Consider the following 27245-nt stretch of genomic DNA (forward strand, 5'->3'; position numbering starts at 1 on the left):
AATGACGGCACAGGGGGCAGAGATGGCGGATTGATTGGGGGTAATGGGGGAACAGTTGGGTGCACTGATTGATTTAATGAGGGATGAATTGGGGGAAAAGATGGAGAAAATGAAAACTGAGATGCAGGAGTGTGTGGATGTTAAATTGGGAGAAATACAAAGTAAATTCGACGATAGATTGGAGGAAACAAAGGTAGAAATTACATTGGAGGGGGAAAATATACGAAAAAAATTGGTAGATAAAATTGATGCAACGAACATTCGGGTTGATAAAGTGGATGAAAGCCTGGAACGTCATCGTGCCTGTGTGGATGCTCGTATGCAGCTGCAATTAGAAGAGTGGGGAGAGCTGAGGAAGCAAGGGATGAATTTGGCGGAGGAGGTAAAAGGATTGGAGGCTCGTTTGGACGAACAAGATAAAATTATGAGCCAAGATGAAGTCTTGGATAAAGGCCTGGTAGAGCCGTCTTTTGTAAGTAGAGTGTCCGGGTTGGTTGAGGAGCAGCTACAAACTCGCGACGGAGCCTTGGAGGAGGTTGTGCGGGCCCAGAAGATCCTGCGGGAAGAGGTGAATCGGTCCATTCAACGTTTGGAACAGGAGGCAAAATTGACCCATGAGACCCTCACCACAAAACATCTTTGGCCACAGTGGGCTCCAAAATTGGATACGCAGCCACAAGGGTGTTTGATCCCTGGGCTGGATTCGGACAAGGGAGAAACTGAGAAGCGGGCCACCGTAAAAGTGATCCCCCTGGTAAATTTCGACGGGTCAGGGAGCGTTGAAGCTTTTCTGACGCAATTTGAGTGTATTTCCCGACTAAACGGGTGGAATGAGCGGGAACGTACAGGGAATTTGGTGGCAACGTTGCGGGGACCAGCCGCAGATGTGTTAAACGTGATCGCGGAGGGGATGTTGACCAGCTCCCACATTTGCGAGGCGTTGAGCCGTCGGTTTGGGTTTGCAGCGAACTGTGATCTGGTGCGGGCCCAGCTCCAGCACCGCAGATTAAAGCCTGGTGAGACAGTGCAGGAGCTAGCACAGGACATTTACCAATCAGTCAGGATCGCATATCGGGACCTTACAGTGGAGGCATGGGACAGACTGGCACTAGAGAATTTTTTAGCTGCTCTTCCTGACCCTGAGGTCCGAGCGCTAGTGGAGTTACAGGATCCACCCACCGTTCACCGAGCGGCCGAGTGCGCGGCCAGGCTGGCCTCGTGGAGTCGGCCGGTCGGGTTCCAGAGAGGCCATCGGTGACGATCCGACAGGCGGAGATCCAGGATCAGGGATGGGGGCTGGGAGAAATTGGCATTACCCAAATGTTTCAGGAAATTTGCCAGAAACTGTCAAGTTTGATAAAGGGTAATCCGGTCGTTAGTGCGCCAAAGCGGCGGGGTCCAGCCCAGCCAATAGAGCAATTTGATTATGGCCGAGGGGGTCCGGAACCGGAAGAGACATTTCACCGATACTCACGGGGGCCTTTTATGGGGAGTTGTTTCCAGTGCGGGCGAAGAGGACACATGCAACGATATTGCCGGGACCCGGCGATGGAGGGACCCTCCAATAGACTTTTAGACTCGGAGAGGGTGAATCCTCCTGCTGAACCACCAGGTCTATCCGAGATGCCCTTTCATAGGTCGGGTCCGCAGATCACTGTCGGGGGTCGGGGAGACTAGATTGGGCTGAGCATATACGGCCATGCTCGGCTGCTGAGATTGTGGCGAAGTGCCCTCCTTTGGTGAAAAAAATGAATTGTGGGAAAATTGGCATGGGTTTGTAAGTTCTGCTGGGTTTTAGAGTGACAATCGGGACAGTGGGTAATTGGTAACAAAGCGGGCACAAGTGGCTGTCCAATGGCTGGTGCGTGGATCGGGTGAGAAGTGCTGTGTGAGTGCTTCAAGTTTAGAAGTGAAATGTATGGTGCACACATTGATTTTTATTGGACATGGTGTGGTAACAGGGAAGGTCATGGTCGGCGAAGTGTTAGAAATGCAGGTGTCACATGTAAGGCCGATGGAGTGGGGGAGTCATGTGGGTTTTGTGGGTGGGGATGATGTGCTTGTCCACAGGGATTGCTGAAGCTCACGGTGAGCGTGAATTGCGACCCCCTTCAAGGTGATTCACCACCTGGTGGCTAATGGTGACAGTGTCTGGAGGCAACTGGGAGAGGGTCTGGTTGGGCGACCAAGGCGGGTGGGACCTTGGCGACCCAGGAAGGCCAGAGGAGCCAGTGAGACCCCTTCCAGAGTGTTGTACGGGATTAGAGCTGATGGCTACCAGGGGGGAGGGAATCAAAGGGAGCGGGGCGGAGAAACGTCCGGGTTGGACTAAAGCTTACCTGTGGGCATGGTTGCACCTGAGATGCCCCCATCATCTTGTGGTAACCTACCCCACGGCCATGAAGGTATTCAGCCTGCATGATTAAAATGAGGACCATGACCTAGAAATGTGATGATGACCATGGTGTGAGTGTTGTGAAGATGTATGAGTCCCACTCGATCCCGCACAACTTGACATGTGCAGCAAGGGCATGATGTCCGCATAATTTTGGGGCAAGCAAATTTGAAAATTGGCTCCCCAGGTAACGCTGGGTCTATTAGCATCCACTGGGGGAGGCGGTCAAGTGTAAATATCCTGTGAATAGTATCGTTAAGGCTTAGAGTAGGAATGTAAAGTATGTGTTGTGTTTTTTTGTGGAACCTTTTGTTTCCCCTCCCCAGATCACTGGAAGAGTGTTGGGCAAGAGCGATGATCCAGAAGATGGAGTGCAACTTCGCTCAGTGCTCTCATGTGATAAAATAAAAAAATTAAAAAACGAATGATTGTTTAGGCGAGGATAAGGCCATAAGGGGGTAGTACATTAAGCAGGATAGGTAAGTTAGCTGCAACTCGCTGCCCATTGCCCCTCCTACTTTATTTCGTTAGGTTAATTAGGTGTGAGTCAGTAAGTGTTAAGGCTGGTACGGTAGCGCCTGTGATATACCTTGCAGGAGCTGCGGCACCAGAGGAGGGGGCAGTGTTACGTTTGAGGGGGGGGGTATGCATTCAAAGGGTAATTAGGATGTTTAATTAGGTATGCCATGCTGTTCGAGTTTACCAGGATCTTGATGTAATAAGTAGCAATTCAGTGGTGATAAGTTGTCTAGTAAATGTCCATTTCTTCAAGGGGGAAATGATAATTGTCACGTAATTAGATAGGGACACGGGATAGGGTAAGTGTGTCTGCGTAAACCCCTTTTAGTAGTCCCTGGAGGCTGGCCGTGATGTCACAGGACAGTGCAGCGGATGGCTCCGCCCCGTGATCACGATTGGCGGAAGGCGACGGCGGTGGGCCAATAAACAGCTCGATTGGAAGTGACGAGAACAGGAGGATAAAAAAGGTTCTGTTCGGGGTCGAAGAGGAAGAAGAAGAAGATCGGGACAAAAAGATCGTGTTTTTTTTTGGTGTGGAGGCTGTTGCGCGGGAAGCGTACTTGTTGTGCTGATTCGATCGTGTTCTTCATCGTGTCATGGAGCCTTGCTGAGCCTCGTGCCTCACCTTGGTTGGCTCTGGGGTTCTGCTGACTCGGAGTACGGGGTCAAACGGCGGGCGGACCTGCCTCCCTCTCCTGCTCGCGATTTGGCGCCAGAACTGGTTCCCTGGCGGCTGTGAGCGGACTTGGGCCAGGACCAGGAGGTCGACAGCACCACGGTTTCTCCTGCCCCCCCCCCCCCTGACGAGAGCAAGGCCAGCTCGTCCGACGCTGATCCAGGGACAGTTGCGTCCACACCACGGTCCAGCCTGACTACCAGAAATAGCTACGTTTTGTGTGTGTGTGTGTGTGTGTGTGTGTGTGTGTGTGTGTGTGTGTGTGTGTGTGTGTGTGTGTGTGTGTGTGTGCGCTTGGCGCCTTCGAGGGTTTGAGATCTGTATATTCATTCTGAACAATATTCATTCTGAACAATATACGTTCTGAACAATATTTGATTTCCATTGTGGAAAGAATGCCACGAGTATGTTCGGCTGTTATATCTGCAAAAGGTGGCTACTTTGATGAGTCAAAAATTTCGATAAAATTTTGTTCAACAAAATGATTCCATGATGTCTTTTTTATCTACAATTGTTTAATTGTTCTATGCTTTAATTTCAGAGTACATTGAAACATTAAACTGATTAACTTTCAGTTAAAACTGGAAAAATGGAGGTGTTCTTCTACTTTTGACCGGTAGTGTATATATATATATATATATATATATATATATATATATATATATATATATATATATATATATATATATATATATATATATATATATATATATATATATATATATATATATATATATATATATATATATATATATATATCTTCTTCTTTAGGCTGCTCCCGTGAGGGGTCGCCACAGCGGATCATCCGTATGATCCGCATAGTGATTTGGCACATGTTTTACGCCGGATGCCCTTCCTGACACAACCCTGGTCACCTCTTACGACACAGGGATATGGTACACCTATTTTAACCGGGGTATACACCAGCCCAGTACACTGATACTCATTTCGCCGACCTCGGAAGGATGACAGGCTGAGTTAACCCCCTGGTGTATTAATTCAGTGGCCCAACAGGGCTTGAACTCAGGACCTTTTGGATCCCAAGCGCTACCCTAACCACTGCGCCAACACACCAGGCTATTAGTGTATATATATGTATGTATATATGTATGTATATATATATGTATATATATATATATATATATGTATATGTATGTTTATATATTTATATATATATATATGTATATATATATATATATATATGTATGTTTATATATTTATATATATATATATGTATATATATATATATATATATATGTACATATATATACGACTGTATAAACATATATATATATATATATACATACATACATACATACATACATACATACATACATACATACATACATATATATATATACACATCAATATGTTTCGATATCTTGTCCTGGGGGTGGCCTGCCGAGGTTCACCCCCCGACCCAAATTTTTCGGAGCCAGGCGGTTAACACCGACAGCCCCCGGATGGCTGAGCAGTTTTTTCAGAGGAGGCAGACACATTGATCGACAGAGATTTCAACTTGTGCTCAAAGAGCACAACCGAGGGCAATGGTGGACGGGCGGAGGACTACGGCACAGTACAGCACAGGGGGGTTTATCCGCGAACCCCACTACAAATGGACGAATACAATTTCTTCAAAATAAACACATTTAATGAACACACACAAATATTTACAAGGACAATAATTTAACAGGTAATAATAAATAAATAAATCATCTGGTCGAGGCCTCGTACACACAGATTCAAATACAGACAAAGGGTGAAAAAGAACCCCCACTTCAGTACTAAAATCACCAGCTCCCTATGGGAGCCGTCAAGGGGGTCATGTTATTATATTTATGCCCATTTTACTCCGAGGGGTCCCAGGATTACACACCCAAAAAATGGTTGCAATCGGTTCTGCCATTTTTGCGGTACCTGGCAACAGACAGATGGACAGACGGTGAATTATAGTAAGATACTGGTACTCAGCTTGGCCCAGAGCTGATCTTTGTCAACTTGGAATGGGGAGTGCTTCCACCAGCACGTGCACACGCGCACAAAATGGCACCGTCACTCGTAGCCGGGCAGACATACACCAGGCAATCCGCAAGCAGCTTTTCACACAAAGGCTCAAAACATGCCAGCCTTCCTGTTTCCAAAGGTGCCACCTGCCTCGTGTTGTCCTCACACCAACTCCGTGTGTGTGCTCTGCCGAACTCCCGTCCTATCCAGACAGAAGCCTTCCACAATCCACACGTGCAATGCATCAGCCTCTCGTCTGTGCTCTCCCCCCTCTACCCTCCATATTCTCCGCCTCTGGGGCATGGCCTGCTCGCCCCCAAATCCGGGAAGGTGAGGATTCTACTGTTTTCATTTCAGGGACACGTTTCCCAGCTTTATGGCCTGGCTTGCAATTTAAAAAAAACATAGGGGAAATCACAGATGGCAATCACGTCCCGGGGAACTTATTTTTACTCCCGAGGCTAATTAACACCGCACCACCCCTCGTGTGGTGACACGTGACACTTAAGCTCACAGATTCCCCAATTTATTTCCATCAAGATGGTTTCTACTCATCCACGGACCAAGCAACTCCACACAATGCTAAATTCCCTATTAAATCCTTCCATCTACCCCAACAACTGCGGTCCAATGGGGATTAGCGGAGTGCTCGTCACACTCCTGATGTTTCTATGTGAATATATATATATATATATATATATATATATATATATATATATATATATATAGATATATATATATATATATGTATATATTTATATACAGGTAATCATCGACTTACGACCTATGCGACTTACGACTGTTCGACTTTCCGACCACTTTACGACCACGTAAAGTGGCTCCAAAAAAAAAAAATGTTTTTTTTTTGTATGTAAAATATACGTTGTTCGACTTACGACTGATTGGTCGGAACCAATTGTGGTCGTAAGTCGACCACTACCTGTATAATTATATATATATATATATAGATATATATATATATATACATATATTTATATATATATATATATATATATGTGTGTGTGTGTGTGTGTGTGTGTGTGTGTGTGTGTGTGTGTAAGAAGCTGAGTTAGTGTCTGGGTGGATGTGTGGGTCTGTGGGTTTGTGGGTGGCTCGTAAGTGCCACCCATTCTTCAGGCCATGCCTTCCCACGCCTTTACCTCCAGCCATCCAGAAATCGCCACCAACTTTTTTGCTCAACATAGTTCAGATTGGTTTTCGGCCTCTGATGTACATATGAAGATGAACAACACATGAATCTTCCATCATTAAATGAAGATGCCATTTCGATGAAACAAAAATACATTTTGATTACAACTCAAACGATGTAATGCATGTTTTGTCCACAGCGATTGGGGCAGCAGCCTAATATACACCAACCAATGAAAGCTCATTCATTCTAAAATGCAGAGGAAAGCAAATAGTGATATTTCATTATTTTTTTTTGATTTTAGGTTTTTGCCTGACTTTTCAAGCTGATCAACAAACTGATGGACATGTTATATTAGGTGAAATAAATAAACATTAAAATAGGCTTTTTCATGAAATACCTGCCTCCGTCATTAATTAGTGGGGAGGCCGCCGGAGAAATTCCCGAGAGATATTTATGTTGTATACGCACACTTTAAAGAAGTTATGTACACGCACACTTTAAAGAAGTTATGTGCACACACACTTTAAAGAAGTTATGTACACACACACTTTAAAGTTCTCGGAAATGTACGCATCCACTTTCATACACTCAACACCACATCTGAGTTTATGTACATTTTAAAACTGAACAAGGCACGTTTTTATTACAACAAAAATAAGTCATGATTAATATTTGAAGTCTGATTTTTAAAATGTCCATTTGTCAGTGTTTTGTATGTTGTATGCTGTTGAGTTGTCCAGGGGTATGTTCAGTTATCAAGCAGCGAGCTTGCGCTTGCGAAGCCAGCTGTTCCTTATCAACAGTTTCCAATGGAGTGCTTCCTTGAGTGCTTCAGCCACTTTGCGAGCGCTTCACAAGAAACTTAGTAACTGAAAGCATCCCAGATTGATGAAATGGTGATGAGAATAAACATCTCTACCATCACTTCTTTCAGCTATATCCATGAATTCGTCCCTCAGGGGGTGGGGTGGGAGAAGGCAAGGGAAATGGTGGAGTGGGAAGAAGGACCCGATGTTGACCGGCAATGCTGGGTACCCCATTGCTGGTATTATATATCCACCTCATTTGTGTGTATGAATATATATATATATATATATATATATATATATATATATATATATATATATATATATATATATATATATATATATATATATATATATAGTGGGATCAAAAAGTTTGGTGAATGTTGCCACCACTGATGAATCCGTGAATATTGTTGTGGTCAGGTTGAGTTGAGTTGTTGAGGTCAAGATTGTTGAGGAAGGGCTTATTTTGTTAACGCTCTCACTTGCCATCATGCAACAAACACCATTTTACTTTGTGCCAGGGCTCCGTGGCATTGCTTTGTGTGAGCACGTGTTTGTGGCATCTGACACTTTGGTCGAAAATGTCGAAGTTTGAGCAACGTGCCAACATGAAATTTTTGTTTTAAACTTGGCCAAATGGCTACAGAAACACACGAAACGCTCATAATGGTCGCCGCAGATGAAGCTGTGACAAAGAAGACTGTTTTCAAGTAGTTTCAAAGGTTCCGGGAAGGAAACCAGTCACTTGAAGATGACGAAAGAAGCGGCCATCCGTCAACAGCATGAACTGATGAAAACATCGTTCAAGTCAGCACTGTCGTCCATGGAAACTGACGTTTAACCATTTGAGAAGTCCCGGAAGAGATAAGTCTTTCATTTGGTTCCGTTCAGGCCATAATTACAGACAATTTGACCATGAGATGAATCAGCGCAAATTTCGTTCCACACATCCTCACAGATGACCGAAAAGAAAATCGTGTCTTCCTTTCTTCCAACTTGTTTGATCGATGCGTTTCGGATCCAACATTCTTACCCCAGCTGTTAACGGGTGAAGAGTCGTGGTTTTGCTGGTATGACCCAGAAACGAAAGCACAGAGCTCCCAATGGAAGACACCCGCATCACCGATACCAAAACAGGCACGCCAGTCGAGATCGCAAGTGAAGGTCATGCTGATTGCGTTCTTCGAAATGGAGGGAATGGTTCAAGCAGAATTTCTTCCCAAAGGTGCTCCAGTTAATGCGGCTTTCTAAGTGGAAGTTATGAAATGTTTGCGAGAGGCAGGCAGGCGAAAAAGACCAGAAAAGTGGAAGAACCGGAAGCTCTTCTATCATGACAATGCGCTCTGCCACACGTTGCTCTCCATCCAACAATTTCTCATGGCCAAAAAACCATTCCTGTCGTCCCACATCTGCCTTATTCGCCCGACTTGGCACCGTACGACTTTTGACTATTCCCTCAATTGAATGCAACGATGAAAGGGAAGCGATTTGACGCGATCGAAGACCTCAAATCCAACATGACAGACCTTCTGAAGGCGACTGACAAGGAGGGCTTACAGAAACGTGTCCAGAAGTGGTAGGAACGGTGGAAGATGTGTGTATGTGCGGAAGGAGAGCACTTTGAAGGGGATTGATGATTTGTTTATTGTTTAATTAAATGATTTTATTCTCACATTCATCAAACTTTTTGGTCACACCTCATATATATATATATATATATATATATATATATATATATATATATATATATATATATATATATATATATATATATATATATATATATATACACGTCTATATCAACTCATCAGTATATGTTTGTTCATTTATTAAGTTATAAAGTACTTGCTCTGCAACTTACTGTTAAGAAAATGATAATTTATTTACTTTGTTATTTTCATGTTGTGTTTGATGAAAATGAGGTTTTATTTGTACAGTTATTCTGATATTGCTTTGTAGTTGCAAAATCTACAGTATAAGCATGTATGGTTAAGAATAATTGTGCCGTTTAGCATCTAAGCCCTCAGGTAGGATACGTTACATTGAGCCAGGCAGTCAGGGATATGGAAGCTGGACCATCAGTCCAAATAGAAAGTCAGTCTAAATGGGACATACCACACCCTGCTTCCATTAGTTGCCATGACATCCACATTCCAGGGACAACAATTGTGTCTGAAGCTTGCATGACAACCACATTCCAGAGACAATGGCGTCTTAAACCAAGTGATGTGGCATCATTGTAGAAGCAACGATGATGCCACATCACAGGGTCTTATCTCGCCCAAGACCATTCCCAAATGGTCTACATAATGGATTTTATTGGCTCGTATATGAGTGACCAAAATGGGCAATGCCACTGAAAGGCATGGGGCCCAGAAATATTTCGAAACTGATTGTGCTTTGGGAAAACAGGATATTAAAGGCTGCATCCAACAGTGGTGTTGAGGCCAGGAAACTCATCTGTGTAAGAGCTGAGACAAGGTCCTTAGAGATCGAGGTTAATGTAGGACAGCAGGAATTCAACAGATAGTTCACTTGTGGCTTTGCAACTGCGAAGGAGAATGTAGCAAGTGTGGCTCATCTGTCTTGGTCCATCACCAGTGAAAGGGGAGAGATCGCACTGGCTGCAACTGGGGTCTTTACTGTTCTGCCCGCTCTGAGAAACTACAGCGGCACAGCTGGTGAAGTATATCTCAGTGTTATTAGCACAAGTTGCAGACGCCATTGCATCCTTTCACACATTTCCACTCGTACTGACTCAGAGATCTAAGGTAGGGATGTCATTCGCTCATCATTCCCAGTGCACATATTTTTACCATCTTGGAAACTCCTCTTTTAAACCATGTTCATCACTGCTATGCCTGGTGTTGGCTTAATGGTTAGGGTGGTGGGCTTAGGAACCGAGTATCCTGAGTTCAAATCCCACTCGGCTGTTGAATTAATACCAGGTGGGGTTGACTCTGCCTGTCATCCTTCCGAGGTCGGCAAAATGAGTGCCAGCTTGCTGGTATCCTGTGTCGGAGTGGCGACCCGTCCAGGATTGTGCCCAATAGCCAAGGAGACTGCTTCGGCAGCACCAACGCTCTGCACAGAGTATGGTCCCAGTGGATGGATGGATCACTGCTGGTGGCTATGCAGCCTCTCTGCTGGTGTGTTAACCTGGTTTACCAACAGCCTCCATGTCTGTGCTGCTCTTCTGACACTGGGAGATAAAATGGGAAGGACTTCATATTACACGTTCCGCTACGTCTGTGCAATTCTTCACCAGAATGATGAGACAGCAGCGTTTTATGGACGATGTAGGAATAGTAATTACAGTATTTCCTCTCTTTTCACGAATCTTTAAAGACAATATTGAACATGTACATCTGAGGAAAGTTCGCCTGTGTACGGATTCTTGCTGCAAATCCATCAGCGCATCACACGGGTGACTTGGGATGTGGTATGTGTGGTTCTGCCAAGCTCTTTATTTATGCAGCTTCCTGAAGTCTGTGGCCTGCTTTGCGATTCTCACGACAAGGGCGAGAGCACCCTGCCATTCATCAGACGGCGGTGACTTGCAGCCCTTTCCCGGGTACATTATGATCTATCACTGGTCGTCGGTTCCGTGTACACAGGAAAGACGGAGGAAGGATGCCAGCTGTGCCAGTAGCCCACAGCAGTTTGAGTGCAACATGTCAGAGCTAACATGGTGTTGAGCCAGTGCTGGGATAAGAGGAGGCCTGTGGTTTTTGCTGATAGTGGCAATGGCTTCCACAAGTGGGTTGAACAGCAAAGGTGGTGAATGCTGTTTTCACCATAACAGCACTGTAGCCATATTGGTGGACATTAGAAGTGCTTTTCACATTATGGCAAATCAGTCACTGATGTTTGCAGCCAATAAACTCTCAAAAACTTTCAAATGTGCACATGACACTGCCAGTACTGCAACTGCTTTGAATGTAATTCAAACCCGGCGAGGAATTTAAACGAGCATGTATGGGCTTTGTTGTGACCTGCTGCAGATGACAGGTAAGCCATCAAAATTGACTGCTGTTTCAAATTCTCACATTTCACACAGCGAATGGGAATCATTTTCCATTATTAAGTTAAAAAAAAAGAAATAACCTGCCACAGGGTTTCTCACTCCTTGATGGTTATTTGAATGTGCACCATGAGTCACTCACTGGTGCGGGATCAAACTTTTCATTTACATGGGAATAGTGTCAATCCAAGAATCGATCACCTTGTGAAACTAGTTTCCGAAAGACCTACAGGTTAGCAGGTTAGTTTTGACTTTGGCTTATTTTGAGATTCGCCAAGGAATAAATGCTGCCATCAAGTCTGGCCATGCCATTGACGGTACATTGGTGTTCGGTGGGAATGGATGGGGTCGGGGAGGCACGGGTGGGTTAATTTACAAGAATGATTATTTTCCATCATGTATAAGTTGTATCTAAAGGGAACGAAACTGAATGTTTTGTTTTTTAAATTGAGGATTAGTGAATCTGATCATCATTGAATTTTCCCTTTGTATCCGTTACTGTATTAAAATATTCACTGTTAAACAAAAAATGCAACTTTTAGAGATCTTGCTTGGGATTTTTGTGGAGGCAGCCATGTCTTGCCTCTGGAATGTAGTGACATATGGTGAGGCTATACATCTGGGCCAGGCCATGTTTCTGAAACATGGGCTGCCTTTGACCCGACAGACAAGCAGTTCAAGATGCTAATCATGACGATGAAAGAAAATAAACATTAATTATTCCTCAATCTTTGAGAGGTGTTATTACCCCACGCACACGAAGCGAAAAGTGGGATTAAGCAATTGGTTCTGCCCGGTTCATTTCTGTCTGTCCGTCCATCCATCTTATCAGTTTATGATCGAGGAACAATTTATTTTAATTGAATGTTTAAATTTGGAACACGAATTGGAACATGAATATGAAGACAAGTCTGTCGTTTTACCGTACCTTGGCTCTGAATTAGTCCTGGTCACACATGCGCAGAGAGAAGTGACAATTTTTTTTTACTCTGCCTGCCTGCCTGGCAATTCAAGCAACATTAAAAATAGGGGCGATACCCCTGGACACTCACCTGGTGGAATAATGATACTGAGGGGGAAGTGAACATGGGACTGAATCAGCAAAATGTCCCAATGAACCAATGTTATAGCAAGCAAATACCTATTTTGGGGGACAACCCCCCCAACTCCACAAACCGCCTTCGACCCCGATTAAAAAAAAAATAACGTGAACAAAGTTTGGTTCATCACGGGTGATGAAGGTTGTGGTCAAGTTTCATCAAAATTGTGTGTAGTTTCAGACAAGAAAGCAAGTATATATTTTGTGGGGCAACATCCCCGTAAACCCCCCTCAGCCCACGATTTTTTTTTTGATGTCGTGAACAAACTTTAGTAGATCACAGGTGATGAAGGTTGTGATCAAATTTCTTTGGAATTGTGTATGTAGTTTCTCAGAAGAAAGCAAATACCTATTATGGGTGGTAACTCCCCCGTAGACTCCCAAAGACCTTGTATTTTTTTAATGTCGTGAACAAACTTTAATAAATAACCGGTGATGAAGGTTGTGATCAAGTTTCATTCGAATTGTGTGTGTAGTTTCTAAGAATAAAGCAAATAACTATTTTGGGGGAGCAAGTCATCTGAGGATTCCTGGTGGTCAAAGTTAGTCGGTTCTTCGGTGTTCCACATTTAACGATTAGTCTTTAATGAAGCTCGTGCCGATCGCCAATTATCCGAATGCGTTCTGGTGGCTTGGTTTAAAACAATCTCTCTTAGATCCTAGCCATCACTTATCGCATCTTCTCACACTTGGCTTATAACTTGTGAGGCATGTATAATTGCTGTTGCATTAGCTTACGAAGGGTGAAAACAAAATATTTTTGAAGTTCACACCTTTGTTTCATCATCCACAGCTGTCATCTTTTGAGAAGTTTTTCTTATGAACCAGGATCCCTTTGCAACTTGAACAACAAATCATGAAGTTAATTTTGATTTCAGGGAAGGTTGCACAAGATGGGACAGACATTTTTTTTTTAACAATCGCTGCAATTTGAAACGATATGAAAGCATTACGCATGAGAAGATCGAAAATCAAGTTGAATAAAATTAATTTTCTTCCAATTGCAGCGATTAAACTGAAATTTCAATGTCCAGTCATGGAAGATGCAGATGCACAAAGTGGTTTAAAAAAAAAAAAGAATAGTTGCTCTTATTTTAAGTAATCTTTAGCATTTGTCACGTGTGTAGGAAATAGTGTCAGAGGAGCTTAATAACCTTGGCATCCAAAATATCTGATGTTTCATTCTCAGGGCAGGGCAATAACAGACTATGTTGGGACTTGTTGCAGTTGACTCCACCTGCAAAGGTACAGTCAGTAGCAAAAGTAATGTGGAAATTGTTTGCATTTTTGCTTTGTTCAAGTGGGGATCGTTACCCACAGCACTGAGTTTGCCAACATGCATCTTCCGTATGTATACCATACACCAATACTATTCCCATCATCAAGCATGCACATCAAAATAACTTGGGTAAAGTTTATCATTTGAAGCAAATAATTCCCTTATGATGCAGGAAAGTGAGCCAAGCATTCAAAACCATGACCTTTAGGATTCCACAAAGGTCATTCGTTAGAATGCTAGGATTATTTACTGCATGGTGTTACCCGTGTTCTGTGAAGGCACAGTGTGTCCCGACTACAATACTCACCGCAACAACCCAACCATCCTGCTCCAGTAAGTGAAAGGGTGTGTGATGCTGGAAGAAAACATCAACAGGGGAAGCAAAAAAAAAAAATAAAGATTGAAAGCCACAATTACTTAAAAAGTTTTTTATTCATGACAAACACACGAGACAATACAAAACCAAGCAGGATGCAGATTTAGACAATAGATGTGCCACGGGACACATATACATCTCCTGATAAAGTGACAATGCTGCTACGTGAAGCATTGAGCTTTATTTCATTTTTAGTTCAACAGGAATGCACATCAACTACAGCAAAGTGCGAAACTCCCCACTTGTTTTTTTTATTTTTTTTTTAAATAAAAATAAAAATCACCGCAGTAATTACAAATCATTGTTTGTACAATGGTACAAATGACTTTAGGTCGGGTGGAATGGTTTCAATAAATAAAGGCAGCCAGTCATTGCTTATAGTATTCCAACATGATCAAGAGGCTTTCTCATCACTGTAGCACCCCTTTGTTGTCTTATCTGTAAACCTGTCATTTCAAAATCTATTAGTCTAACAGCCGCTTTTGAAAAGGTACATGGTGTTCGAAACTTTGCACTTCTCTCATTGACCATACAGAAAAGTAACAACACCTCTACAGGAAAACGCTTGTTTACGAGTAACCCATCTCAGACTCATATTGGACTGGCACAGTGGCAGCAGGGGACACTGCATTTTGGAGCTCATCCTTTGAAGGAGCCAGCACCCTGGCAAAATTTGTGCTCTGATCTACAAGGGGTACTGCCTCAGTGGCACCCCCAGCATATGATGCTACTCACAGCCACCTGCCATGTACTAAAGGAGGATGACCAATAAAACAGGACGTGCTGCTGCAATCAAACAACAACAAAGACCACTATCTATTTTGGATAGAGTAGAACTGTTGATAGGTAACCTGACCAAATTCTCTTCCCTCACATGTAGAGTTTCGTATCTCTACCTCATTAGGACTTTTCTCGGTGTACAAGTATCACATCATCCTCATGAGGTTAAAATAAACCTTAAGCATCAGCTCGAAGATCACATTGAATTGGAAGCAGTCATTCTTCAAGAGTTCCGTTGTACAACCGATCAATCATTAATTAATTGCTCAAGGATTTCATGAGACCTAAAGGGATTAAATAGCTGGAGACCAACCTCATACGAATGGTGTATCATTCATGGCTGATTGGCTCTGACCTAAAATAAAAACATGTTAAACAAAGCCTTCCAATCATACAAATACAAGCACACATCGCATCACAACTATTCACAAAAACATGGAATAAAGGTCGTAACATGAATTATTTTTCAATTTTATTTTTTTACAATGAAACACTGCCAGCTGCATTTATCTTTGGTTGATTTTTCCTATTCGTAAAATCCTTCCAGTTCTGCCTCCATCCTTCAAATTCAAGATTCACCATTGGGGCAAACGAGAATGTTGATGAATCGCCCATTTTGACACAGCAAATGTGGCATCATATCAAAGGCTCCCGCTGTCCTTCAGCAGACTGCAAACTGCATCACAGGCTCCATAAGCAGTAACAAAACCAAAGATGAACTTTGAGCGCTATCCGTGGGTGGATAGAAATCACATGATAGAACAGCTTTTCTCTTGCTTTGGCCGTGTGCTTCGTGGGGCTTCAGGAACTTCAGGCCGTCCGCCGAGTCTAGAGATGCGCCGGAGCAGCCTCTTGGAACGGCTACGCTTTAGTCCTGATCTTTCACGGTTGGGAGGGACGACGGTAAGGGCAGCCACACGGAAAACCTCTTGCACACTACTTGCTGACGTCTGAGCGGAGCACTCGATGTATCGTGCTGCACAGAGTTGTCGTGCAACAAATGCAGCCTGAAGGAAAAAGGGAGAATTGAAGGTTAATTAAAATGCTTCTCACAGCTCGACTTTACTTGTCTTTTCCAAGAGAGAGGAGCACATTGATAACCGTACCTGTATTTTCATAGATTATCCAAAAGGAGTAAAATTATCTATTAAAACAAATTTTACAATCATATGCTGAGAAAAAACAAACAAACTCGAATGTTACAAATAACTTCAGAAAAATTTAACAAATCCAAGCACATTAAGATGTACGAAAATCAAATTCACAGTTTATATTGACATTTTGAAAACCGACAGACTTGCTGATAATATGTAACAGATTATAACTGCATCGGAATTTAGATCTTGTGCCAAAAAGCATTAAAAAAAATTTTTTAAAGAAGTAAATGCATTGCCCCCCCCCCCCCCCCCAAGGCTGCGGCAGATGGCTGGACCTGCCCGTTGTGCCAGACCTCAAAATGTAGAAGCCTGCTACAATCACAGGTGACAAGGAAAATAGCCTGATGGGAAAACCATTTGCTCATTCAGATGCTGGGAATCTCAAACTACTCCAAGTCGTCAGTAAAAGGAGAAGTGGCTCACACGACTGATATAGTCTGAACAGATGTAAAAAGGAATGGTGACTGCAATTAATTTTAAAATTGCAAAAACAATTTGTTTTACCTGTTGGTGTTCCCATCAAAATGTCCGGCACTTTATAGTATTTGCATTAGCTCCTCCATTGGCCTTTGGGAGAAAAATATATGTGGATCTGTATCGGAATGGCTCCCCATCCAGGATTGTAATCCTTGCCAAGAGACTACTTCAGCAGACCCGATGTGCCTTCTTGAAGCCAACAATGTGTGTGTGTGTGTGTGTATGTATGTATGTATGTATGTATGTATGTATGTATGTATGTATGTATGTATGTATGTATGTATGTATGTGTGTGTGTGTGTGTGTGTGTGTGTGTGTGTGTGTGTGTGTGTGTGTGTGTGTGTGTGATCATAATATTCTAAGTATGCTTCCTCACCTGCTCGTAAGAGATTGGCATCTGTCTTTGGACCTCAAGCTCGGCTTGAATCTTGACATCATTTCTGAGATCTGCCTTGCAACCAACAAGGAACACCTTGGCATTTGGACATCGTTCCACAACTTCTACATGCCACTGTTAAAGAAAGACATTCCAGGTCAAGGATTTAATTCAGACAAAAAAAAACAGAAAAGCAAAATGACAAACCATGGTGGACAAATGCATTCAACCACACACTCTTTCCTCCTCTCCTACCACCAAATATGAAAACAAGGTTTTAAACTTCCATTTCCAGACGACTGATGGATGAGCTCAAAACATGCTAAACATGGTGGGAATAAGACTGCACCATGCACTTGAAAAAAACCAGCAACAAAAGGAAACAGGTTGGTCCACCAAAATTTGTATATTCTCTTTCACATGTGTGCACCACGCCTTTCGGAACTCATTTTCCTCGGTGGCTCACATGTGAGCACCGACAAGTGACACACCTTTTACCTACATGCTTCACCACGGAATATGAAAACAAACTCCCCATGGCATCATGATTCTTCACATAAAACCTGCCTCTGGAAAAAAAAGTAAATCACACACCGAGAGGTGATTTTCAGGTGTTCTGAGAGAATGTCACAGAATTTCATGAGTTTACTTGCCATGCCATGGGAATGCAATTACATTGGAGCAGAAGGCCCTCTGGCACTCCACTCCTGCTTCCTTCGTCCTCAAGAGTGGATAAGAAGCAACTGCTTCGTTCCAACCATAAATATATTGTTAAATAAACTGCAGAGTAAAGTGCATCGCTGTAAGCTGGATAAACATTTTGGTGCTCGCCGAAACAAGGATTTGCGGATCACGAGGCCGTCAGAAAGCAGCGTACTCATTACCTACATACACTTGCAAGGATCAAAAACAAAGCTGTCAACGTCTGTGTAAATTTCGTTTTTGAAAAAAAAATCTTGCTCAGCAAGACAGGAAAGCTACCTCCTGAGAAACGTATTTCCAACGCCATTAGCCTGGCAATATTTCACAGGAAACTCAAGATAATAGCTTTCAGGTAAGGAAAACAAAGAAAGCAGGAAATGTAATTCTCATCTCATTTGTTCCGATGAAGGAATCGATAAATAACATTTTGCTTCCTGTTATAACAAGCGTGAGCCCATTGGAAGAATGAAGAAATTATTTGGCACTTGGTTGATATTCACCGAATGAGATCTCAGACCAAGTGCTTGGCCGGGTGGGAGATAATTCAATGCAAATTGTACAATTTCACAATTTCGTCGGATTCTTATTGAAATGAATCTTCTTTTTTTCAAGCTTTCTCGAATGACTTGTATTTTGCTCTTCACCATAAATGTGTCAATAAAGATTAGGAACGGGTGAGGGTGTGGTGGGAGGGGGGGGCGGTGTTGGGGCACTGTTTAAATAAAACTACCTTTAAACGGAACTGGCACTTCGTGCGGTCGAGACTGAGCAAAGCGAGGTGGTTAAGGCAGTTTATTCTTGATGTGTGAAACACCCTGCAACCCATCCCTACAGAAAACAGAATTTGGAATGCCAGCCATATTTTACATCCAATCATAATATAACTTTGGTAAATATGTTGAAAGGTTTGTGTCAATCGCTCAAGTCCATCCATCCATCCATTGGGACCATACTCCGTGCAGAGCATTGGTGCTGCCGAAGCAGTCTCCTGGGCTATTGGACACAATCCTGGACAGGTCGCTACTCCGACACAGGATACCAGCAAGTTGGTACTCATTTTGCCAACCTCGAAAGGATGACAGGCAGAGTCAACCCCACCTGGTATTAATTCAACAGCCAAGGGGAATTTGAACTCAGGATCCTAGGATCCCAAGCTCACCACCCTAAGCCAACAACAGGCATAATCGCTCAAGTGGTTGTGGAGAAAACATTGAAATGCAAATAATGGTGAAAAACTGAGGGCCTTGGTCGATGTTCTACAACATGGTCAAGGACGGTTGTGGATGCCTATTACTAGTATATTTATACATCTTACATATTTATGTAAGGCTCATGGGAGAGCTGGAACACAAATCACACACAGTGCAAAGACATTGGTAGACATCGGTGTGCATTTATGTGAATGACAAAGGACAATAGCAGAAAACGCACAAATACATTTTGTATAAGGATTAGAGCCTGGATTCTTCTGCACATCATAGGCCAGCAGAGGTCTAGGTGGGAATGCCAACAGGCCCACCTGAGTTTATTGGCATGGTGTCAGGGGAAGGAAAATTTTTTAAAAACAACTGGTTACTCAACCACCTATTGACCGAAAAGCAAACTATGCCAGTTAGCAGAGGTCCAGAAGCTGCTGTTAAAAGTGCTGAGCTTGATATATAAACAAGGATTATAAATTAAAGAGAAAAATAATTTGGACACCAATCTATTCTACTGCTTCATTTACTTCGGGTGAGGGTTGGCCACCTTTGGGTGGGGGTCGGCCAGAAAGGATTTTGTCCCAAGTCTTTCACGAAACAGCTTGCCAGGCCTGATGTTCGTCTGAAGGAGGTAGGAATTTGTAACGAGTTCAGCCAAGGTGTCGACTATAACTCACCTACTCTTCGCAACACCAACACCCAGCTTAACGTCCACCTAAAGGATGGCACACTCAATGGTGCAACACACCAATCCAAGTGTTTATAGTTTAGTTGGGAATCGAACCCAGGCTAGACAGCTCCAAAACAAGTGTACTACCTCTCACAAGCTGTAGCACCTTCAGGTATCTATACAATCATGCAAGTTAAGAATACGAGTAAAAATCACAACAGCGACATGAATAAATGGCTTCCTTGCACAGCTGCGATCTCCCCCATCCCCTCTATATTTTTGAAACTCACTCAGTGTTTTGGACAACACATAAAGACAAGAACAATGCTCAGTAGAGCGCATAGTAGAGTTAACATCGTTCTGAACAAAAACACCATCATTAACTGAACACACTACTATTATGGCCCACTATCATCATAGCCCATATCCCACTCGTATCATCCATGTATATATTATGTCACATACATGGCATTCTCCATAGCTTTATTGATCAATATATTTAACGACCACTTTTGCGCACATGAAGCCTAAAAAACGTCCAAGAAGATGAATATGAAAAAAATTTCAAACTATATTCCCAATGGCTAGTCGTTCATATGTATAAAGTTTCCCATTTATCTGTTAAGCAGTTCTGGAGAAGAAGATTTTTATTTTCAATCCAATATGGCCACGAAACCACATGACCGATGGCGTCATAAGTGTAATTATTCACTCACATCGGGTTGTAGATCAGATGTATGAAATTTCAGATAAGGATTTAGATTCAACCAATTATGGTTGAAATACCACTTCACTAATGACATCGTCACCATCAAAAATACCCCATGGGGAGTTGATGGGAGGACTTGGCATATGCCAAGTTTTTTTATTTTTTTATTTTTCGTCAAGCGGTTTCATAGGTGTCCAAATGTTTTCCTTTAATTCAATATGACTGCTATGCCATGTGACCAATGATATGAAAGTTATCAATTAAATATTCTCTATGGGGGAGTCAAAAAAAAATTAAGCAAATATTTAGACATGGATACATATATATATATATATATATATATATATATATATATATATATATATATATATATATATATATATATATATATATATATATATATATATACACAGACAGATGGACAGACAGTGGCATTGCGATAGTCTCGCAACCCCATTTGAGACGAGATAACAAGCAATTGAAGACAAAATTCCAGAAGGAAAGAATTGAAGACGAAAGTCCACAATGGCCTTCCCCGTCACAACAAAACACGTTATGTAGGTTTTACACAAATAAAACCTGCAGTGAAACAGAAGTGATAAAGTCACCTTGTGCCACACCATGCTACAACAACAACAAAAACAACAACACCAACAACCCTTGCCACAGCACCAAGCATTTGTTTGCAAAGTGTAACATTATCTTTTCTGCATCATCATTTCCCTGACAATTCTCCTCTGCTCTTTTCCACAAGCACACAAGGAATTACAAATCAACAGGCCAGGCAAACAGCACTTTCCTTAATCATTAATCCTCCTTTAACAAGAACAAACCCGCTGGAAAGAGGATGTAGATGGGGAGATTTAACGAGAACAAAGGGAGCATCGTCAAGACAAATTTGAGGAGGTTGCGAGTTGATAACTTAAATTGAATTGTGACCAAAATCAACAAAGATATGAGCAACTTTACGAGGGCTGCTGGGTTTTCAGCTCGTGACGCATCGCTCACACGTTGTGCCAGCAAATTGCACACATTATATAGGAGAAATGGAATGGCCTTTATGGATGCCAAGCTGAAGACGGGACAGCTTGTGGGCATCGTAACGAAGGTTCCCACGTTGGCACGGTACTTTAGCAGCTATCTTCTGAAGCTCACATTAGCAACTGAGAGACGCTGATCAAAGTCCAACTGACAAAGTATCAACTAAGTGCCAACAGCAGGGACTTTCTTCGGCAATTCTTGAAAGGTCACAAACCAGATCTAATTGCTCTACCACCTCGGTTTTAATCGGAAGCCAGTAGTTAAGTTCCATGCTCATTATTCCTGAGCCCTTACTGGGTCACTTCAACCAAGGATAATCAGCACGAGGTGACGTTGTCATTGCTATGTTCAAAATATTCGGGGAATTTTGGAATTTGCTGAGTTCAGTGACGTAAAGGCTCAGGGTCTTTAACATCCATCATGCAGAATGGACAGCGAGCTTGTACAGATTGGTCCACAATGTAGTTGGATCCGATTCCATTACGAATCAAACTCTCAAACAAAGCAGTTCAGACAGCAATTCACAGGTGTAACTGAAATTGCACTTGCAGACATAGTTCCAATGTGGAGTACACACACACACACACACACTTATACTTGTACTTCCATTGTGTCACAAACCTAATGATTTACACAAGCTCCACATGGGTATAACCACATTATACTTGTACTTAATTAACACAATCCCCAACCCCCCTCTCCCTCCACTACCTCAACTCGACCCACAAGATGAAGTAATGCATTTCTGAAGCAAATAAACCAAGACAAAGTATTACAACTATTGGAATTCCTTGTGAGTAACTCGAGAGGGAGGGTTCAAAAAGTTAATCGGGCCTAACTAAATATGAAACCTGCACGCTTTGGACGTGCGTAAGGCTGACAACTTGTTGAAGCCTTACGCTACCAATGCCCTCGTATTGTTCAAAGAGGAATACGAAATGTGGGGATTTTTGTGACGTGTCACTTTCACAGTTTGCATTCTACATGATATGCATGCAACGACACACCTCCACCGATCATTGAAAAATATCTCTGTCTGCATGAGGTCACATGTTACACTTAAAATGGGACATCACCGATACGACTGCGGTGTTCATTACGATGATGCAGATCGTAAAAGCAATGCATTACTCAGCTGTTTCACCACGAACAACAGTGAACAAAGACGACCACAATGCCACCAAATGATAGCGACAACATCACAGACCGATCATGTGAGCACTGCCAACTCACCTTCTTCAGGACATTGTCCAACGTCGATGGACTGGAAATGTCAAAACAAATGAGGATCACATTGGAATCGTGGTAGGAAAGCGGCCGCACGTTGTCGTAATGAGGCAAGCCTGAAACACAACAGAATGGGTGGATGGAAATCAATGTCGACATGGCAATTAATTAATGGTAACAACAATGATGGGCAAAGCTGTTTTCAGGCTCAACGAGCCAAGGGAAAACATAGCAGAGAATTGTAGAACAGCTAGAAGCTATTTGAGGTGATGTGGTCTTAACTGGGGGGAATTTCCACGTACATTACACTTGGCTTGAATGATGGATCTGGGTAAAGATCAGGAGGAAAGAATGTGAGAGTCGAGCCAAATATACGAGCAGCATAGCTATACAGGGGTTGGAAGAACAGCTGTGATTTTAGGCTTACAGATTCAGGCACAGGGAAAGGGAAGCACGAATACATTGAAACAAAAGACCATCGTCTTATTCTACTTGGATAATTCACAATGCCTTCGATTTTCCATCATCCCCCTTGCCCCTATTGTTCGAGATCCGAGCATCGTTTACCCGAGGCTGTGGTTCAGCTTGTGCATGGCCAAGCCTAATCTACACCACCTTTGCCCTATTCTCCATATGCCTTGCAACGAGCCCTTGCCACCATACGCTAGCAACACTTACATTCCCTCCACCACCAGCAACCTTTGCTTTGTGCAGCCCCCACTTCCCCCACCCTACTCCCACCCAATGCCAGTGGCCAAATTCTTAAGATGCCTGCTGCAGTGGCCTACAGTGCCACCTCTTCTTAAGCAAATGGAAACAGAAAAGCAGACAGCTGTATTGCACCACAGTTGAGATCGTCAAGCCTCAAATGACCCTTTTTAATCGGAATCAAAGCTAGCACGTGAAAGTGCAAAAGGAAAGTTTCCAAAAATGCATAAAAAGGGGAAAAAAGAACAAAATAAATTATATCGTACACGATTGTTACGAGTGACAATTTTGGATTAGATCTCACGAGAGCATTTTCATTGGCCACACTGAAACACCAAAGGTTGAAACTCATTTAAACTGGAGGCAGCAATCATGGGTGAAACAACTAAACTGCACACAAAAAAAATGAGAAATTTACCGCATTACTAAGCCAACACCTAATGAACTTCGAAACGAGCGAAACAATCCTTTCTGAAGAACGAACGACATGTACACCGACAGGATAAGCAGGTTCGATTTCAACGTTGCAGACGAAATGCAAAAGTTAAACCCGAGGCAATGAACACTCAAAACTGTGCCGCAGATCGTGAAAGTGCAGCTCGCGATGCCTCAAATTATAAAGGCGTGCCTCAACTTGCCCAATTCTTTCCAAATAACAATCCCAGAAGAATGTGTGTCGGTGACACGGACTTCCCAAAGGTGTCAACTTTCAACCGACTACAAACACGACGGTTGGACACACAAGAACGCGATCAAACACCAATCGGGTTGACTTGGGAAACATTTATCGCATCAACTGTTTCTTTGATGCCAAAACAGAGAAAATACAGGTGGGATGATATTATTCAGGAACTTGCAAGGTGAAAACTTGTCAAACTGTTCTTGTACGTCGAGCACAACTCTGCTGATACGACGGGACACTCGAGCAAGCCGCATCGAGTCACCACACTCCAGGATCTGGATCTCTATATCTATATCTACATCTATCTATCTATCTACCTCTCTCTCTCTCTCTCTCCATATATCTACCTCTCTCTCTCCTCTCTCTCTCTCTCTCTCTCTCCATATATCTACCTCTCTCTCTCTCTCCATATATCTATCTGTCTCTCTCTCTCTCTCCATATATCTACCTCTCTCTCTCTCTCTCTCGATATATCTACCTCTCTCTCTGTCTCTCTCTCCATATATCTACCTCTCTGTCTCTCTGTCTCTCCATATATCTACCTCTCTCTCTCTCTCTCTCTCCATATATCTACCTCTCTCTCTCTCTCTCTCTCTCCATATATCTACCTCTCTCTCTCCTCTCTCTCTCTCTCCCTCTAAATATCTCTAAATATCTCTAAATATCTCTAAATATCTCTCAATATCTCTCAATATCTCTCAATATCTCTCAATATCTCTCAATATCTCTCAATATCTCTCAATATCTCTATATCTCTATATCTCTATATCTCTATATCTCTATATCTCTATATCTCTATATCTCTATATCTCTCTATCTCTCTATCTCTATATCTCTATATCTCTCTATCTCTCTATCTCTCTCTATCTCTATATCTCTATCTCTCTATCTCTCTATCTCTCTATCTCTCTATCTCTCTATCTCTCTATCTCTCTATCTCTCTATCTCTCTCTCTCTCTCTCTCTCTCTCTCTCTCTCTGCCTGCCTGCCTGCCTGCCTGCCTGCCTGCCTGCCTGCCTGCCTGCCTGCCTGCCTGCCTGCCTGCCTGTGGCTGCTCACACAACTCATTCGAAGCGATGTGCTCAGCGACGCCTCGCCCCAGACCACGGGAGGACTGTGCGTCACCTCTTCTGATACTTCTATTCACCATTGTTATACCGCATCAGACATTGACAAAACACGCAGCGCAATCTGCCGGTCGCTCCCCGGCATTCCATATTACCAAAACTCGATGCACTTACCAGATGTGTCCCACATCAGAAGTTCGATCCTCTGTCCCTCCAACTCAAAACTCGCCGTGTAGTTCTCAAAAACGGTCGGAAGATAGTTCTGAGCAACAAAAAAAAAAACACAAAGCGATGTTACAAAATGGATGTAAGTATTAACCAGGGTTTAGCAAAGAAGAGCTGCACTTACACTTTACAACGGACGATGGCTACGAGGAATCGTACAAACTTTCAGCGAGTTCCCACGATCGGCACACACACACACACACACACACACACACACACACACACACACACACACACACACACACACACACACACACACACACACACACACACACACACACACACACACACACACACACACACACACACACACACACGTAAATCAACGGTGCACGACTCGAACGCACTCGTCAGGACAAAAAAAGAAAGTGTACCCGGTCTTACCAGGGGGAAGACGTCCTTGGCGAACACGTGCAACAAAGCGGTCTTTCCGCAGTGACTGTCTCCCACGAGCACCACCTTGCAGCGAGTCGGGGGAGCCTCGGCACCTGGGCTCCGGGCAGCGTCGGGACTGTCCAAGCACGAGTCATTCTTGGCAGCCGACAGCAGCATGTCGCAGCTGGTCACGGCCACTCGCGACAAGACAAATCAAAAACAATAAATATCGAATCGATATAACTCGTCGGACGTCGAGAGGTGGTTAATATTATTATTATTATTATTATTTTTGGAGAAACCCCGTGAAATGGGCCGTAAATCCGCGCCGGCAGCAGCAGGTCCGCACGTTTTCTTTATCCTTTATAAATGAAGCGCGACGCGACCGAGGCACGGGAAGCGCGACGCGACAGACTCGGGTGAAATGCGCAAGACGATCCGGCAGCGCGTTATAATGCCTCGTGACGTCATCGATCAACGCCCAATCACCTGGCGGCTCTGCGGTCCGAGAAGTTCCACTTTTACTCTTCAATGGGAATATGGAATCACCAGGAAAACTCGATATTTGGGGATTGCTTGTTCATTATTTGTCGGAATTCTGTTTTAGCCTGTGATTCACACTTTGGCTGACCAATATGTAGATTATGAATCACTATCTATATATATATATATATATATATATATATATATATATATATATATATATATGTATATATATATATATATATATATATATATATATATATATATATATATATATATATATATATATATATACAGTATATTCCAAAGCTATTGTGTCCAGCTTTTAGCTGCTGGTTGCATCATTTTCTTTCTGGGACTGCTACTCATTTCGCCGACCTCAGAACGATGGCAGGCTGAGTCGACCCCACCTGACATTAATTCAACGGAAAAAACAGGGGCTCAAATAACCCAAAATCACGCTTTATATTTGTATATTTAATCACACACACACACACACACACACACACACACACACACACACACACACACACACACACACACACACACACACACACACACACACACACACACACACACACACACACACACACTCCTCCCCTCTGAGCTATCTAGCCTGGGTTCGAATCCCGACCCAGCTATAACCTGCCATCCCGGCGTTCCACGGGCAGGCTGATTCATCATTGCGTGAGCCGTCCCTCGGATGCACGTTAAACTGGGTGTCCTATCTCCTGGCATCAGGTTGGTGGACGTTAAAGATCCCACGGTGTCCTTTTGCGAAGAGAAGGTGAGTTACCCAAGCGGAGCTCCCACCTGCACCGTGTACCAAGTGTTCAGGTCTTTTTGGAGGTTCAGTGACACTGGGTTGCACTGCGCGCTGTCAGGGCGGTAGTTTCTACAGTCGACACTGCAAGTTAAATGTGCCACGCAGGTAGTTCGTGTGTTTCATGTGAACAGCCTTCGTCGGATATGAAAGGTAACCAAACTTTCAGGCAAAAGTGGTTCTTCTACTTCTTTCCGTTGCGTTTTAATA

At 43.0% G+C, this 27245-nt stretch overlaps 1 protein-coding gene and 1 long non-coding RNA gene across 2 annotated transcripts in view; one reads left to right on the plus strand and one right to left on the minus strand.

The window, feature by feature from the left end:
• Positions 1-16938, plus strand: part of LOC147029683 (uncharacterized) — a 265289-nt gene extending 248351 nt beyond the window's left edge. The window contains exon 9 of the long non-coding RNA XR_015056028.1: positions 16527-16938. This is a non-coding gene — a long non-coding RNA (uncharacterized LOC147029683). The remainder of the gene's footprint in view (positions 1-16526) is intronic.
• Positions 14372-26158, minus strand: LOC147029685 (rho-related GTP-binding protein RhoE-like). Its single transcript, XM_085872913.1, has 5 exons — positions 25739-26158; positions 25304-25391; positions 22679-22788; positions 17125-17259; positions 14372-16121 (listed from the first exon to the last, which is right to left on the minus strand). Exons 1-5 carry the CDS (start codon positions 25904-25906, stop codon positions 15864-15866), a joined length of 759 nt encoding a protein of 252 aa, XP_085729039.1. The 5' UTR covers positions 25907-26158; the 3' UTR covers positions 14372-15863.
• Between the last annotated feature and the right edge of the window lie 1087 nt (positions 26159-27245).

This window comes from Eptatretus burgeri, chromosome 3 (genome assembly GCF_056783735.1).
Source record: "Eptatretus burgeri isolate ZD-2024b chromosome 3, Ebu_testis_v1, whole genome shotgun sequence".
Classification (NCBI taxonomy): domain Eukaryota; kingdom Metazoa; phylum Chordata; class Myxini; order Myxiniformes; family Myxinidae; genus Eptatretus; species Eptatretus burgeri.

Bases quoted from the DNA above. Each gene is read 5' to 3' on its own strand.
- LOC147029685 (XM_085872913.1), bottom strand. From the start codon at position 25,906: ATGCTGCTGTCGGCTGCCAAGAATGACTCGTGCTTGGACAGTCCCGAC. The intron at 17,260-22,678 runs GTGAGTTGGCAG...TTTCTTTAACAG, and splicing joins TGGACAATGTCCTGAAGAAG to TGGCATGTAGAAGTTGTGGA. The intron at 16,122-17,124 runs GTGAGGAAGCAT...TTTTTCCTTCAG, and splicing joins TGCCAATCTCTTACGAGCAG to GCTGCATTTGTTGCACGACA.